The sequence below is a fragment of the Podarcis raffonei genome, chromosome 12 (assembly GCF_027172205.1).
Source record: "Podarcis raffonei isolate rPodRaf1 chromosome 12, rPodRaf1.pri, whole genome shotgun sequence".
Lineage (NCBI taxonomy): Eukaryota > Metazoa > Chordata > Lepidosauria > Squamata > Lacertidae > Podarcis > Podarcis raffonei.
The window spans coordinates 49611248-49624977 of NC_070613.1; the positions used below are offsets into that span (position 1 = coordinate 49611248).

The following is a 13730-nucleotide window of genomic DNA, read 5'->3' on the forward strand; positions in this document are numbered from 1 at the left end:
TATAAAAAGTTATCGGCTGCGTCCTGTCCTGCAATATTTCACAGTGTGTTATAATGAATGAAAACAACATTGATAAAAGCATTATGTAATGGTCACTATTAAAAAGAAAGAAAGATGTGAAATCTGAACTCTTGTCTGATTTTAGGCTGTTACCAATACAGCAGCCTGGTGGCCTGCAAAGCAAGGCGATACCTCATGCACTGGAGCCGGTCGTTCAACAAGTGTACAAAATGTTAAGAAAACTGGATGACATGAGGTTAAAAAAAAGTTGGGTCACTTGATGGAATGACCCATACAGAGAGCCACTGGAGATTTGGGGTTCTGTCAAACTCAGATCCATAGCCTGAGATTAATGGAGGAGACATAACAAAAACATGCGGATGGGTAGCATGTTGTATAAGTCTCTACTGGTTCTCCGTGTATTGGGCTGTGGCCTAGTTCTCTTTGAGATGAACGTCTCCCTAGGGCATGGCTGGAAGCATTCTCAGGTCAATGCAGTCCTCCAACATATGATAGGAATGTATGAGCAGCAGGTTCATCTACTACTAGAGCGTATACTGTATTGTAATAGCTGGCCTTAAATCCCATACATACATCTGGTCAGCAATATAGATATATATATACAAATCCAAACATACGGAGTACATTACATGTTTTCTGTATCAATCAGGGCCCCTAAAAACCACGTATTTTTCCGTAAATCATTTGTTTTACTCTCATATCATTTCTCTTCACAATAATTCCTGGCAAAAACGCAGATAACAACAACAAGGCAAGCATTAAGTTCCACTCAGACTGAATCATATTATCTTAACCATTAAAATATTCTTCATTTATATATATAAAAAAATCTAAATATAAATATTGACACTAAGGATTGAACTCACTGGATGACAAAATAATTATTTGTGTGCTATAACATATACATTTTATGGTTTTCTTTAAAACGGTAAATTAAATCTTTGCACATTTGGCACAGGTAAACCTTTGTAAAAATTGAAATGCCATACAGCAGGCAGGGTTTTGACTTTTTTTTTTTGCAATGTCTACAAGTACACATTTTTGTCAAAGATGACTGAATAGTTTAACATTTGAACACAGTAGTTGCTTCTCATGCCTCTTATGGAAAACATTCTATTCCAAACTCAGTTTTGTTTTATATCACACCAACAGAACAAAAGTCAAAGAGTTATCTATTAAAATTAGTCATGTTGGATCGAATATTACATACACAATAGTAGCTAATAATATCATTGGACAAATATGTAGACCAGCCATCATTATTGACATTTCGTTAACACACACAGACCTGCAGAAACAAGAATCTAGGAATGTATCTTGGACAAGTACAGAAAGAGTGGTGTGAATGGAAACTGACACAATTGTATTAGACCCCTACTTTAGTTAAGTAGCTTTGTTTATTTGATCATATACTATATGGATGTTTTTTATATACTGCAGAAAAAAACCCTGCCATCTGAATAGTCAAGTTTTAAAAAACTTAGTAAGAATTTCATGCATGTATATAATAGCATCATTTTGTCTGCAGCATTTTAAAAAAGGGAGTGAATGTGGATAGGGATTTTAGATAAGGGCCTAGGAATACACAAACCCAAACGAAAGTAATGAAACTAACATTGTTGCAGGTACGCACTTGTGTAGTGGAATCCTAAGCCTGTTTACTCAGCAGTAAGTGACATTAAGCTCAGTAGGATTTACTCCCTGGGATTGCAGCCAGAATCTGTTTTAACCAATCTTCTATTCTTACAATTAAAGAGTGGTAAAGGCATTAAGTCTAGCCTTTTAATGCATGCTTATGAGTGAAGTGGGGGTTCTAATGTGTTAGCATTTGTCGCATAGAACCTGGGTTGCTAGTTGTACGAAGATTATCAGAAAAAGAGCACGAGGCTGCAATCTTGTACACAGTGTCCTGACCACAGTAGGGCTTGCAGCAACAAACATATTTGCTGTTCAGACGCATTCTAATGTGCCCAGTGTTGCTGCCTGGATTTTAGCTCACATACTCAACCAAATCAACTGCTAAAGCCACTAAATGATTCTGGCCCAGCACCAGTCTTTGCCAGCCAAGTCAGCCATTATGAGCACATAGTAAGCAGTACAGACTGATTGATGGACCTCACTTGTCCAGATTGTGGGGGTTGAGAGCCCTGAAACATAACCATCCATCGAAATTATGACTTTCTGAAAAGGACCAGTGATTTCAAAAGCCCCTTCCGCACACTTTGGTGGGAACAAAGGAATCAATAATAGACTCTCAATCGAGGGACTATCAAAATCTGATCATTAAACTGCAAACACACACTTCTAAAAGTACCTATATATATTGTCCCATATTAGGGTGATCACCTACACTTTATGGCTTTTGTAACTGAAGGTGAAGCGAATGTGCATTAATCTGAATCTTATATTCTAGGAAAGGCTCTGAAGTTACAGACTCGGAGACCAGTTCTAGCAGTGGAAAGACTAGGACTGATTTCAGCTGCACGTGCCTTTTGTTGAGAATGGGAGAGATTTATAATTCATCCAGGGGGGAGTTAATTTAACAAGCAAATATTGGGTGCTTCGAGATAGGAATTTATTGTGGAATCAGGACTGCTCATGAACACAAGGTTTGCCCAGCATCTGCTTGGCACGGTTGTCATCAAAATGCCAATCCATACCCTTTTCTACACACACACCCCAATTTCCTTAACATGGAAGGTAAAATACCTCATTGAACATGCACAGCCATTGCTGGTGTGAAAGTTCTTTAGCCCAGTGGTTTGTTAGGTATGAGTAGGTATATTGGTAAACAGCTTCTACCACCACACTCCTACCTCTGAGTGTGCTCCTCACATGAGCACAACCTAGCCATTTCGTTTCTGGTGGTCATGGCCCAAACAACACGAGTGTGCCTGTTTCTGCAGATTGCCACATGCATGCCCGAATTTCAACAGCCCAGTTTGGAGGAGCTGCTCTCTCAAGATCCTCAAACAGTACATGCAGGGAATTACTGACTCAACACACAATTTTAATACAGAGGTCTTTTGATGAGCATTTCAGTTCTTCGTTGCTGATGTGCTGCTGTTCTTTTGGATGGGGGACTGTTTGTTTATGCCGCTGATGGTTACAGGGGTCTGCAAGGCATTACAGTATTAATTGTTTTGGATACTGCTGCATCCAAATCAAACCGTGGATTGATTTAGCTAAGTATCACTCTTGCAAAAGACCTCAGTATTATTATTATTATTGTCATTACGGAAAAAACAAATGAATGGAAATTGATTCCTGCCCCCCAAGCCCACCCACCCCGAAAAAGAAAGTACAAACCTTTGTTTCCTGTTATGAATTAAGATAAATAAAGGCTGGTAATAGCACTTCTGGTGATTTTTTTTTTAAATGAATGCACAAAAGTACCTGCACATATGCTCAGAATGGAACTGTAGTGGGGGAGGGGGTTTGATGGCAGGGACATAAAAGGCTCAGCACAGATACATTATTTCAAGCTCTGTGCATGGCTAATAATTGAATAGCAACAGATGTCCATAACTGGGGGGAAACGGAAGCTAATTTGACAATAGTGTGCACATAAAAAAACCGAATCTGAGCTACCTTTTAGATTTATAAAGCTCGTATCTGGAAGCACCCATATCTTCCGCTTACAACACTCATGGAAGGCAAGCACAGATCACAAACGGAAAAATGCTTTCCCTCCCATTTAAGTTCCCCAGTGGCCATCCCTTTCCAGCATTTGCTTTATGATTTACCCAGTTACTTTTGGAGTTCCTCTTATTGCTCAACAATACATACATGACTATGACTGTGTGAACAGTAAGGTCCCAGCAAATCTGGATGACGGGGTGGATGGCTTGAGTTTTTCCTTGCTCCACACGTGGGATATTGGCTGACGTTAACGGGTGAATTAGGAATACAAAACATACTATATTTTAAAGACAACGAATTTTAGAACAGTTGACAATGTGGGGAGGGGGGGGAGTGCATCTTAAAACATGGAGCCTTGCTTATATGAAACTCGACGTCCTTTTTGGAGTCTCATGAGAACTTTAAGGCAGAGCTTCCAACAGCAGACCACAATGCTGAAGACTTGAACAGCTTTCTCAGTGAGGTATCCAAGCAAAGCCCTATTACGGAGGCATTGTGGGTTCTTGAGGGTCCATTTTTTTATTGGATGTATACAATGGCTGTTATATAAAGGCACTCGAGTGTGTAGCCTCAGGCAGTGTGTTAATGGCAGTAGAATTATAGAATTCTAGTACATTACAGCAGACCCTATTGTTGGTTCCTAAAAAGGGAAAATACAGAATTAAAGAAACATTAAAGTTGATAACGAAATAATTATAAATATACAGCAAAACTTCTAAAAGGCAATTATTTAACTCATGGGATCAGACTATTTACAGGCTCAATGATCCAAAGTCCACAATGGCGAAAGGGTTATTCCAAAGGTCGCTTGGTCAGTTAGACCTCGCTGTTCTTCCCAAAGCTGAACAAAAATTGTAATTTAGGATTAACATGTTACTCATTTCTAAAACTCAATTTTGGCTTTGAAGTTCGAAAATTTTTAATTTAGAAACTGAGATTTTGAAGTCATTTCATAACCTGGATGACGTATCACAAAAATGATGGCGTTAAAAATACACATGTGTTTTTCTGAGTCGCAGCATGAAGTTCCTGCTTGATTCAATACATTTCACTGGTAAACGAATTTTAGAATTCAAAACTTGCAATGAAGTTTGAACGTTTTGGGGGTTTTTCCTCTTAAGACCTGGGTTTTGGGAGAGAAACAGCAAACCCAGGAACCAATGGGATGAGTGAGTTTGGGAGAGGTGGACCTTGGGCTTTCTCAGGTCTACGCTGGCCACCCTCAAGCAGCTTATGTTGGAAGCTCGGCTCTGCCCTCGCCAGGCCTGGAAGGAGCCTTTAAATAAGTCCCATACGCTCAGAGACTTTGCGCCTGTTCATTTGGGGATATAGGAAGCCCAGAGCACTTATTCTTTAGATGTCCCTTTTATGAAGAGGCATGTAGTAAGGCCTTTGATCCCCTACTGGTGAGGCTCGCTGACCTCCCGGAAAAGCAAAAATTCAACCTTTTCCTGTTAGGCAAAGATCAGAAGACAACCCGAATGGTCGCCAGATTCTGTGTACAGATCTCTAGACGCAGACCATCTCCCAACTCAAACTAGTTCATTAAGAAAATCCCCAAACTTGGTTTTATGGGTGACTCTGGGTCAGCTCCCTGTGGTAATTTATTGTTGTACATTGTTTTAATTGTTTGTTTTCCTTCTGTGACTGTACCCCCAAGTGTGTTTTATAAGCTGGTCTCCAACTGTAATAAATTATCTATCTATCTATCTATGTTGGCATAAGCCCCCAAAGGGGTGTTGTGGAGGGTGAGTAGAGTATTACATCTACTCCAAACTTCTTTTCACTCGGTCACAAGGCCTGGCAACCCAGCAGAAGTTATACTAGCAAATGGGGTGGCGTAAGTCAGACTGTATTTTCAAGGCTTGTTTTCCTCCTGCTAAGCTCGTTCTGGATCAGCTAGCAATAACCTCACAAACAGAGTTTGGAACTGGGGTAACTTAAACCAGCATCAACTTATGCTAGCTTCCTATGCTTGAGGTTGCTCTGTAAGCTTCTGCTTAGTACTTACCTTCTTATCCTTGGCAGTGCTTTTCCTCTCCTTTTTGGTTCTCTGCGTAAGAGATCCTTGGAGTATGAAATTCCTGTTGAATGTTCTAACAGGTGTAACCGGAGATGCGTCCATGTCCTCACCTGAAAAAAGAGTCGTCACCAGCGTTCTGCATAAATTCAAGAGAATGATGGAGGAGGCAACATGTGTAGCTAAGCTCCTACAAAAGAAGGGGGGCAAGATTCAAATCTGGCAGGTACAGTGTGAGCCATTCTCAACCTGGTGGCCTCCAGACTGCAGTGCCTATCAGCTCCATCAAGTGGTAGTCAATGATGATGGATGGTGGGAGTTGTAGTCCATCATATCTGGAACGCACCCATTTGCGAAGGTTGCAGTATGTCTTCCAATCAGGAGACAACACTACCTCTTTCCTGTGGAGTTATCTCTTGCTGAAAGTACACCGCGTAATTTCCCAGGCTTCCCTTTGGCGGTGGTAGAAAGAGACTTTCAACCAAGTATTTCTCAGGCTGTGTACATCTGAAGCACATTCAAAGCAGGTCTTTCCCTTGAAGAATTCTGAGCACTGTAGTTTGTTACAGGTTGCTAGGAACTGTAACTCTGCAAGGGATAATGTACTGTGCCCAGAATTATTAGAGGAGAGGCAGATATGCTTAGAATGTGCTACACAGTTACAATGCATAAGCAAATAATTAATACAAATGACATGCTTGTTATATGACCCTCAAGAAGAAATGGCAAAAGATAGTTAATATCAATTTCATTCAGCTTTAATGACAAAAAAGCCCCCCAAAAAATCCTGTCCCAGCTCCACCCAGATATGGGAAAAAATGGGAAGATTAGGGTGGGGAATGTAGCTGGCAACCCACCCTCTCAAAATTGTTTCTAAAATGCTTTTCTAAAATAAAACTGTTCCTGCCAACTTCCATTCATTTGCAGTGCTGTATATTCTCAGAAATGGGAGTGCCTGATCACCTCATCTGTCTCCTGAGAAATCTCTATGTGGAACAAGAAGCTACAGTTAGAACTGGATATGGAACAACTGATTGGTTCAAAATTGGGAAAAGGAGTACGACAAGGCTGTATATTGTCTCCCTGGTTATTTAACTTATATGCAGAATTCATCATGCGAAAGGCTGGGCTGGATGAATCCCTAGCCGGAATTAAGATTGCTGGAAGAAATATCAACAACCTCAGATATGCAGATGACACAACCTTGATGGCAGAAAGTGAGGAGGAATTAAAGAACCTTTTATTGAGGGTAAAAGAGGACAGCGCAAAATATGGTCTGAAGCTCAACATCAAAAAAACGAAGATCATGGCCACTGGTCCCATCACCTCCTGGCAAATAGAAGGGGAAGAAATGGAGGCAGTTAGAGATTTTACTTTCTTGGGCTCCACGATCACTGCAGATGGTGACAGCAGCCATGAAATTAAGAGACGCCTGCTTCTTGGGAGGAAAGCAATGACCAACCTAGACAGCATCTTAAAAAGTAGAGACATCACCTTGCCAACAAAGGTCCGTATAGTAAAAGCTATGGTTTTCCCAGTAGTGATGTATGGAAGTGAGAGCTGGACCATAAAGAAGGCTGATCGTCGAAGAATTGATGCTTTTGAATTATGGTGCTGGAGGAGACTCTTGAGAGTCCCATGGACTGCCAGAAGATCAAACCTATCCATTCTTAAGGAAATCAGCCCTGAGTGCTCACTGGAAGGACAGATCCTGAAGCTGAGGCTCCAATACTTTGGCCACCTCATGAGAAGAGAAGACTCCCTGGAAAAGACCCTGATGTTGGGAAAGATGGAGGGCACAAGGAGAAGGAGACGACAGAGGACGAGATGGTTGGATAGTGTCTTCGAAGCTACAAACATGAGTCTGACCAAACTGCGGGAGGCAGTGGAAGACAGGAGTGCCTGGCGTGCTCTGGTCCATGGGGTCACGAAGAGTCGGACACGACTAAACGACTAAACAACAACAATATTCTCAGATGGAAGGGTCAGTGAATTCCATGAGACACTCCCAGGTAAGTGTACACAGAAAATATTTTAAGGCAGCAACTTTATGATTGTTTGTTTTAATCAGGCTTTGAAATATCCAAAATTTTAACATGTATAATAAACTCATAGTGATGTGAGGTGAGAATATTCTTGAGAATTCTCCAGAGAATATTCTTCACAAACTGTAAATTCTAATGTAAGAACTAGTTTTACAACCCACATTTTAAAGAAATCTAGTACAGTGGTAGCTCAGGTTACATACGCTTCAGATTACACACTCCGCTAACCCAGAAATAGTGCTTCAGGTTAAGAACTTTGCTCCAGGATGAGAACAGAAATCGTGCTCTGGCGGTGCGGCTGCAGCAGGAGGCCCCATTAGCTAAAGTGGTGCTTCAGGTTAAGAACAGTTTCAGGTTAAGTACGGACCTCCGGAACGAATTAAGTACTTAACCTGAGGTACCACTGTAAATAATAAGTCAAGTTATGATACTGCCAGTGTAAGTGTCATTGTGTCATTCGCCATTGGCAGTTCTGAAATGTGAGCTACAGAAGACATTTTTATTTATTTTTAGTTTTAAAAATGCTATTCATTTAATTTGATGAACATTTGTATCCGTATGTATTTCAACTATACGTAATAGCCTTTTTTTCTATTTTGGTGTGACCTTATGCTTTGCAATTCTATACCCTTGGCCAGTGTGATTTTTTAAATTTTATTTTTACAAAAATCACGTTTAATGCTTTATACACTTAAAGTACCTAGGCCTATACAATTATGTGTAACAGCATGTGAAGTGGCCTTGATTTAAACAGTTGACGTTTCTATATATTTTTTTAGTGCCAGTTGCTGGTTTTTGCAGTGCCATTTACCAGAGATTGACATACTGAAATATATTATCATATAATGATAATATATTTAATGTTAATGGCTTCTTTATTATATGTATGCATATAGCTTTGTTTATCAATCTGTGTTTTAGTCACCAAAACAGTTATTAAGTGTTAGAACGATTAGAAACACAAGCTAGCCTATTACTGAATTTACTTGTATCAAACCTTAACATGCCAATTGTATTTTTTGACTTGTCCTATATGTACATGTTCTAATGGAAGAATAAAATATGATTTAACTACTGAGTTTCCTTATACCAAACCTTAACATGACAATCACTGGTGCCATCACCTTAGAATGGTTTGGTGCAAAAAATCAACAATTGTGAATTCACTGCATTGCCCCATTGCATAAAAGTATCTGTACAGTTTTTGGTTGCCATCTGAACAAGTTTACCCATGAATAAACATGTATATTAATGAATTCTATCATTTTGAATGCATTAAAATTGTATCATTTTCAATGCATTAAAATGAATATTCTCCTATTTCAAATGAAAATTCTCTAATATTCACATGAATCGAGAATATTCTCGAGAATATTCTCCAAAAGATTATTCTCGAGAATTTAACATCACTACTCATAGTATAATTTTCCATCATTCCTAAATTGGTCATATTGGCTGTTGATGTTGGCACCCATCTTTCTTGAGAGACAATGGAGTGCACCCCTGGGGGTGAAGTCAAACCACTGTGTTAGCAGCACTGATGTGATCTCCCTGGGGCACCAGCCTGGGCAGAGTGTCTGGAGGTCCTGGGCTGCCCAGGCAAGACCCCCCTCTCAGCCTCACTGATGTGGTCCAAAGGAAAGCAGAGCAATGTGTTTGGCACCAGCTTGGCTGCAGGAGTTGCTGGAAGGAGACATACAAAGGTGCCATCCAACCGTCTTAGGGACTCCACTCTGGATTTGTGTAGGGTTTCGCCTTTTCTTCTCCTGAGGATACCCCACAAGGCAGCAGAGATTTAGGATCAGAGTATTCCTTCTCTGGATGGGCTACGTTCCCAGGTTGACAGGCCCCATCTGCCCCTCACTTCCCTCTAACAGCATGTGCAGAAACCGCCTTCTTGACCGTTTGGACCCATTCTTGCTCTTATCCGCCCAATCTGCCAAAGCCTGAGTTCGAGTGCAGGGCAAGTCAATATGTACTACAGAATCAAGATAAGCATAATGTTATTTTCCACTGTTTTTCAGTACCTGTCACTGGTGGAGCTGGAAGCTTTCGTCTCTGCTGTCTTGATGTGTCTATCGTGTGCATCTATGGGATGAAAAACGCCCCACAGTTTATTAGTATATAATTAGCACATAACAGGGTACCAATATTGGCTCCAGTCCAACTCTGGCTACATACAGCTGTCAAAGGCAAGGGCGAGTAGTCTGGACCACAGTGGACCAGGGACATCCATCCCCACCTGCCTTACAGACACATGGCCAGCTTAATGAGGACTAGGTGAGCATTATGCTGCAGATGTTGACACACATTTCAGTGGGCATCTATACCAGCTTTGGCCATACAGATGTGTGCCTGCTTCACTACACAGGTCTGGTTGGATCGGTGGGGTGGCTGCTGGTTTAATTTTTCTCACCTGGTTTGTTTGCTGTTGGTCACGTTTCCTTGTCAGATGAACACAAGGAGCTACATTCAAGCCTGCCACTGTTAGCGCTGAAATTCTGCTCTCTATATCTGAAATCTTTAAAAGAAACATTCAAACAATAAATATAATCAGCAATGAAAACAGATGAAAACACATATCCGGGTAGACTTGTTCAAACAGAAATGTTTTTAGTAGGAAGGTGCCTGCCTGGTGTCAAAAAGCAGGGAGTCCCATCCTGCCACACTAAAGGATTGATTTCTTACAAATACGGAATGAGTATTATGTGACATTTGTAGCAGTACCAGTTCCACAGATTGAAATGGTCGAGCGGGAATGTATGGGGAAAGAAGATCTTGCAGGCAAAGTGCTTGCAAGTTGCTAAGGGCTTTATATACAGTATTGTGATGAATGTAGCTGAGTCCATCTTACAGGTTGTTGTTTAACACAATGAAAGAATACGAAAGTATCTGGCAGGTACGAACTGGGGAGCTAGCTGTTCATCTCACCTGAAGTTCTGCATGATGAACCTGTGCTGCTGCTGTTGCCACTTGGTCTTCCAGGTCAGCCAACTCTGATTCTGAACTAATGCTGTTAATTCTGCGTGCTGCATCTTCAAGGTCATTGAGCTGACTCTCCAAGCCATACACACTGCCGGCTGTTAGGTAGACCTAAGCAGTACATGTGCCAGAATCCAGTTAGGTAAGTCTACAGCTTTGGGGCCTCTTTACGTACTAGGGCCTGAGGTTCCTACTGCCACCCCACTGACCAACACAGCATTAATCATTCATTCATTCCACATTTTAATGCATTTCCCCATCACATTTGGAAGTGCAAAAGGCCGTTTCTTTTTTTCTTTTGTTTAAAGTGGATTTGTTGTGCTAGGGCACGCTTTAAGCCACTTTAATTAATCAAACCTAAATTTCCTCCCATCTGCAAAACACTGACAGTCTGGCAGAGGTGCTTTAGAGACAAATGCGTAAGTAGAAACATTGCAATTTGGGGTGCCAGTGTCTGCAAAAAATTGCTTTGGCCAAAGAACATACTGTACAAGCAAGAGGCACTTTTGCTCATGCAGGTGGGAAAAGGGAGAAGTCATTTTCCTCTCCTGCAGCCCCAGGTCCTGCAATACCAAAAGTGGTTCCAGAGCCAGTATTTCAGCGAAATACAAGAGGACTCTTGATGGGGGCGGGTTGTGAGTCCCGTCCCCCCCAAGAAGCAGGTGTGCCCTTCACTCCCACAGCGGGATACTTGGATCCAAGTCAATGACTCCAAATTTGTTTACATTCATGTAACTACAGTGGTGAGCCTGTGTGTGATCATGAGGCTATCTTCAACATGGCAAGTCTCAGCTCAAAGGTAAAGGTAAAGGGACCCCTGACCATTAAGTCCAGTCGTGACCGACTCTGGGGTTACGGCACTCATCTCGCTTTACTGGCCGAGGGAGCCGGCGTACAGCTTCCGGGTCATGTGGCCAGCATGACTAAGCCGCTTCTGGCGAAACCAGAGCAGCACACGGAAATGCTGTTTACCTTCCCGCTGGAGCGGTACCTATTTATCTACTTGCACTTTGACGTGCTTTCGAACTGCTAGGTTGGCAGGAGGTTGGCAAGGATACAGCCCTTTAAAAAATGCTTCCCCCCCCCCCAGTGATTTTACATTCATTTTGTCCCCAGAGGAGCTTAAGACAGAAATGGATGAATAAAAGATGAACAGTCCGATTTAACAAACAATATGCTTGGATTGATTTTGGAATATTAATGAGGACTAGTAAAAATTCACAGACGTGCTCTGTTTGTAAGTTAACCTTAGAGAGCGTACAAGTGTGCTTGATTTTCTTCGCTAATCTACTTGTTCTGTGCTTTGGTTGGAGACCTCATTCATCTCTCAGACTATGGAAAATGCCCCAACAGCTCATCCAAACCTGGCTTCAACTTTACTACTACTACTGCATAAATGTGTTTTCCTGAATCAGAGATAAGTAAACATGAAAGAAGTGATTCACACAGAGGGACAGATATTTATTATTATTATTATTATTATTATTATTATTATTATTATTATTATTATTATTATTCTGCCCTACACCCGCAGCTCCGTCCCTATTGCTCCGTCCCTGTTGCTATCCCATTCTTATATCTCCTTTGCCTTTGTCAGACACATCTGCTGCAAATAGCAACATCCTAGTGGTCCCGGGCCCTAAGGAAGTTAGATCAGCCAGAGCCAGGGCCTTTTCAACACTGGCTCCGGCCTGGTGGAACGCTCTGCCTCATGAGACCAGGGCTCTGTGGGATCTGATTTCTTTCCGCAGGGCCTGTAAGACAAAGAGTTGTTCCGCCTGGCCTTTGGCTTGGAGACAATTTGATTCCCTCCCCCTCTTCCTTTTTTCTTTTTCCTTTCTTCTCCTGTGATGAGGCTGCATTTTAATATTTTAATGTTTTGATATTTTAATTGTTGTATTTTAATATTGTTTTTAAGTTGTATTCATTCAACTTGTTTTTATTATTGCTTGTTAGCCGCCCTGAGCCCAGCCTTGGCTGGGGAGGGCGGGGTATAAATAAAAATTATTATTATTATTATTATTATTATTATTATTATTATTATTATGCTGCCAGGTGCATTTTAGAACCCTGATTCTAAATCTCACAGGGATAACAATAAGAATGGGGGGCTTTGCTCTGATTCAGAATACCTAAACAGGGCTTTTGTCTTTTAGTTTGCTTGGGTTTTTGGTATACACAATTGCCATTCAAAACCAGCGGCTCTCTTTTCCCACAAGAGTAATCTAAGCAGGACTACCCACAGCACACACAGATATAACATGAAGTCTTCTGCCACTCTTACATTTTCTTCCAGTGTGGTGAGCTGCTCATCAAGTCTGATAGGGTCTGCACCCAGGGGGAACTCTCCTTTGCCTTTGTCAGACACATCTGCTGCAAAATCACAAGGACCTGTAGATTCTGCTATGAGCTCCTCTGTTGCATTGATGACTTTTAGGACCTCAGTAGATATGTTGCAGAGAGACACTGCAGAATATTTCTGTTGTAAAACAGGAAAGTTTCTTGTTAGAAGGAAGAGGCAAATGTAGTGAAATTCTTTTCCTTCATGAATACACAAATGCTCCCGCTTTCCTTTTTTTATAAGCTCCCATTTAGCCACATAATCTGCTTACAGCAGGTAAACCTTAATAATAATAATAATAAATAATTTCTCAACCTGCACTTTGCCTAGCTAAACAAAAAACTGTTTGGGTCTCTTGCTCTTTCAAGTCACCCTCTATCTATATAATGAAGCTGAATGTTGCAGAGATTTTTCCAAAAAAGCAGATTACGACTAAAGATAATGGGCTTATGAATCAAAAAGGTAAAGGTAAAAGGACCCATGACCATTAGGTCCAGTCGTGACCGACTCTGGGGTTGCGGCGCTCATCTCGCTTTACTGGCCGAGGGCGCCGGCGTACAGCTTCCGGGTCATATGGCCAGCATGACTAAGACGCTTCTAGCGAACCAGAGCAGCGCACGGAAACGCCGTTTACCTTCCCACCGGAGCGGTACCTATTTATCTACTTGCACTTTGACGT

The 13730-nt window shown here is 41.4% G+C and overlaps 1 protein-coding gene across 6 annotated transcripts in view; it reads right to left on the bottom strand.

The window, feature by feature from the left end:
* Window positions 1–534: 534 nt before the first annotated feature.
* The window catches only part of MYRIP (myosin VIIA and Rab interacting protein), a 149357-nt gene continuing 136161 nt past the window's right edge, over window positions 535–13730 (bottom strand). For 4 of the 6 annotated variants that reach the window (XM_053409635.1, XM_053409638.1, XM_053409637.1 and 1 more), the window contains exons 13-17: window positions 12995–13189; window positions 10660–10821; window positions 10145–10249; window positions 9756–9816; window positions 5618–5796 (exon numbers count right to left, since the gene is read on the bottom strand). In XM_053409635.1, the coding sequence (XP_053265610.1) occupies window positions 5633–5796; window positions 9756–9816; window positions 10145–10249; window positions 10660–10821; window positions 12995–13189 (687 nt within the window). In that variant the 3' untranslated portion in view covers window positions 5618–5632. Of the gene's footprint in view, window positions 4304–5617; window positions 5797–9755; window positions 9817–10144; window positions 10250–10659; window positions 10822–12994; window positions 13190–13730 lie in introns of those variants that run through there. The other 2 variants (XM_053409639.1, XM_053409640.1) reach the window with 1 other exon arrangement.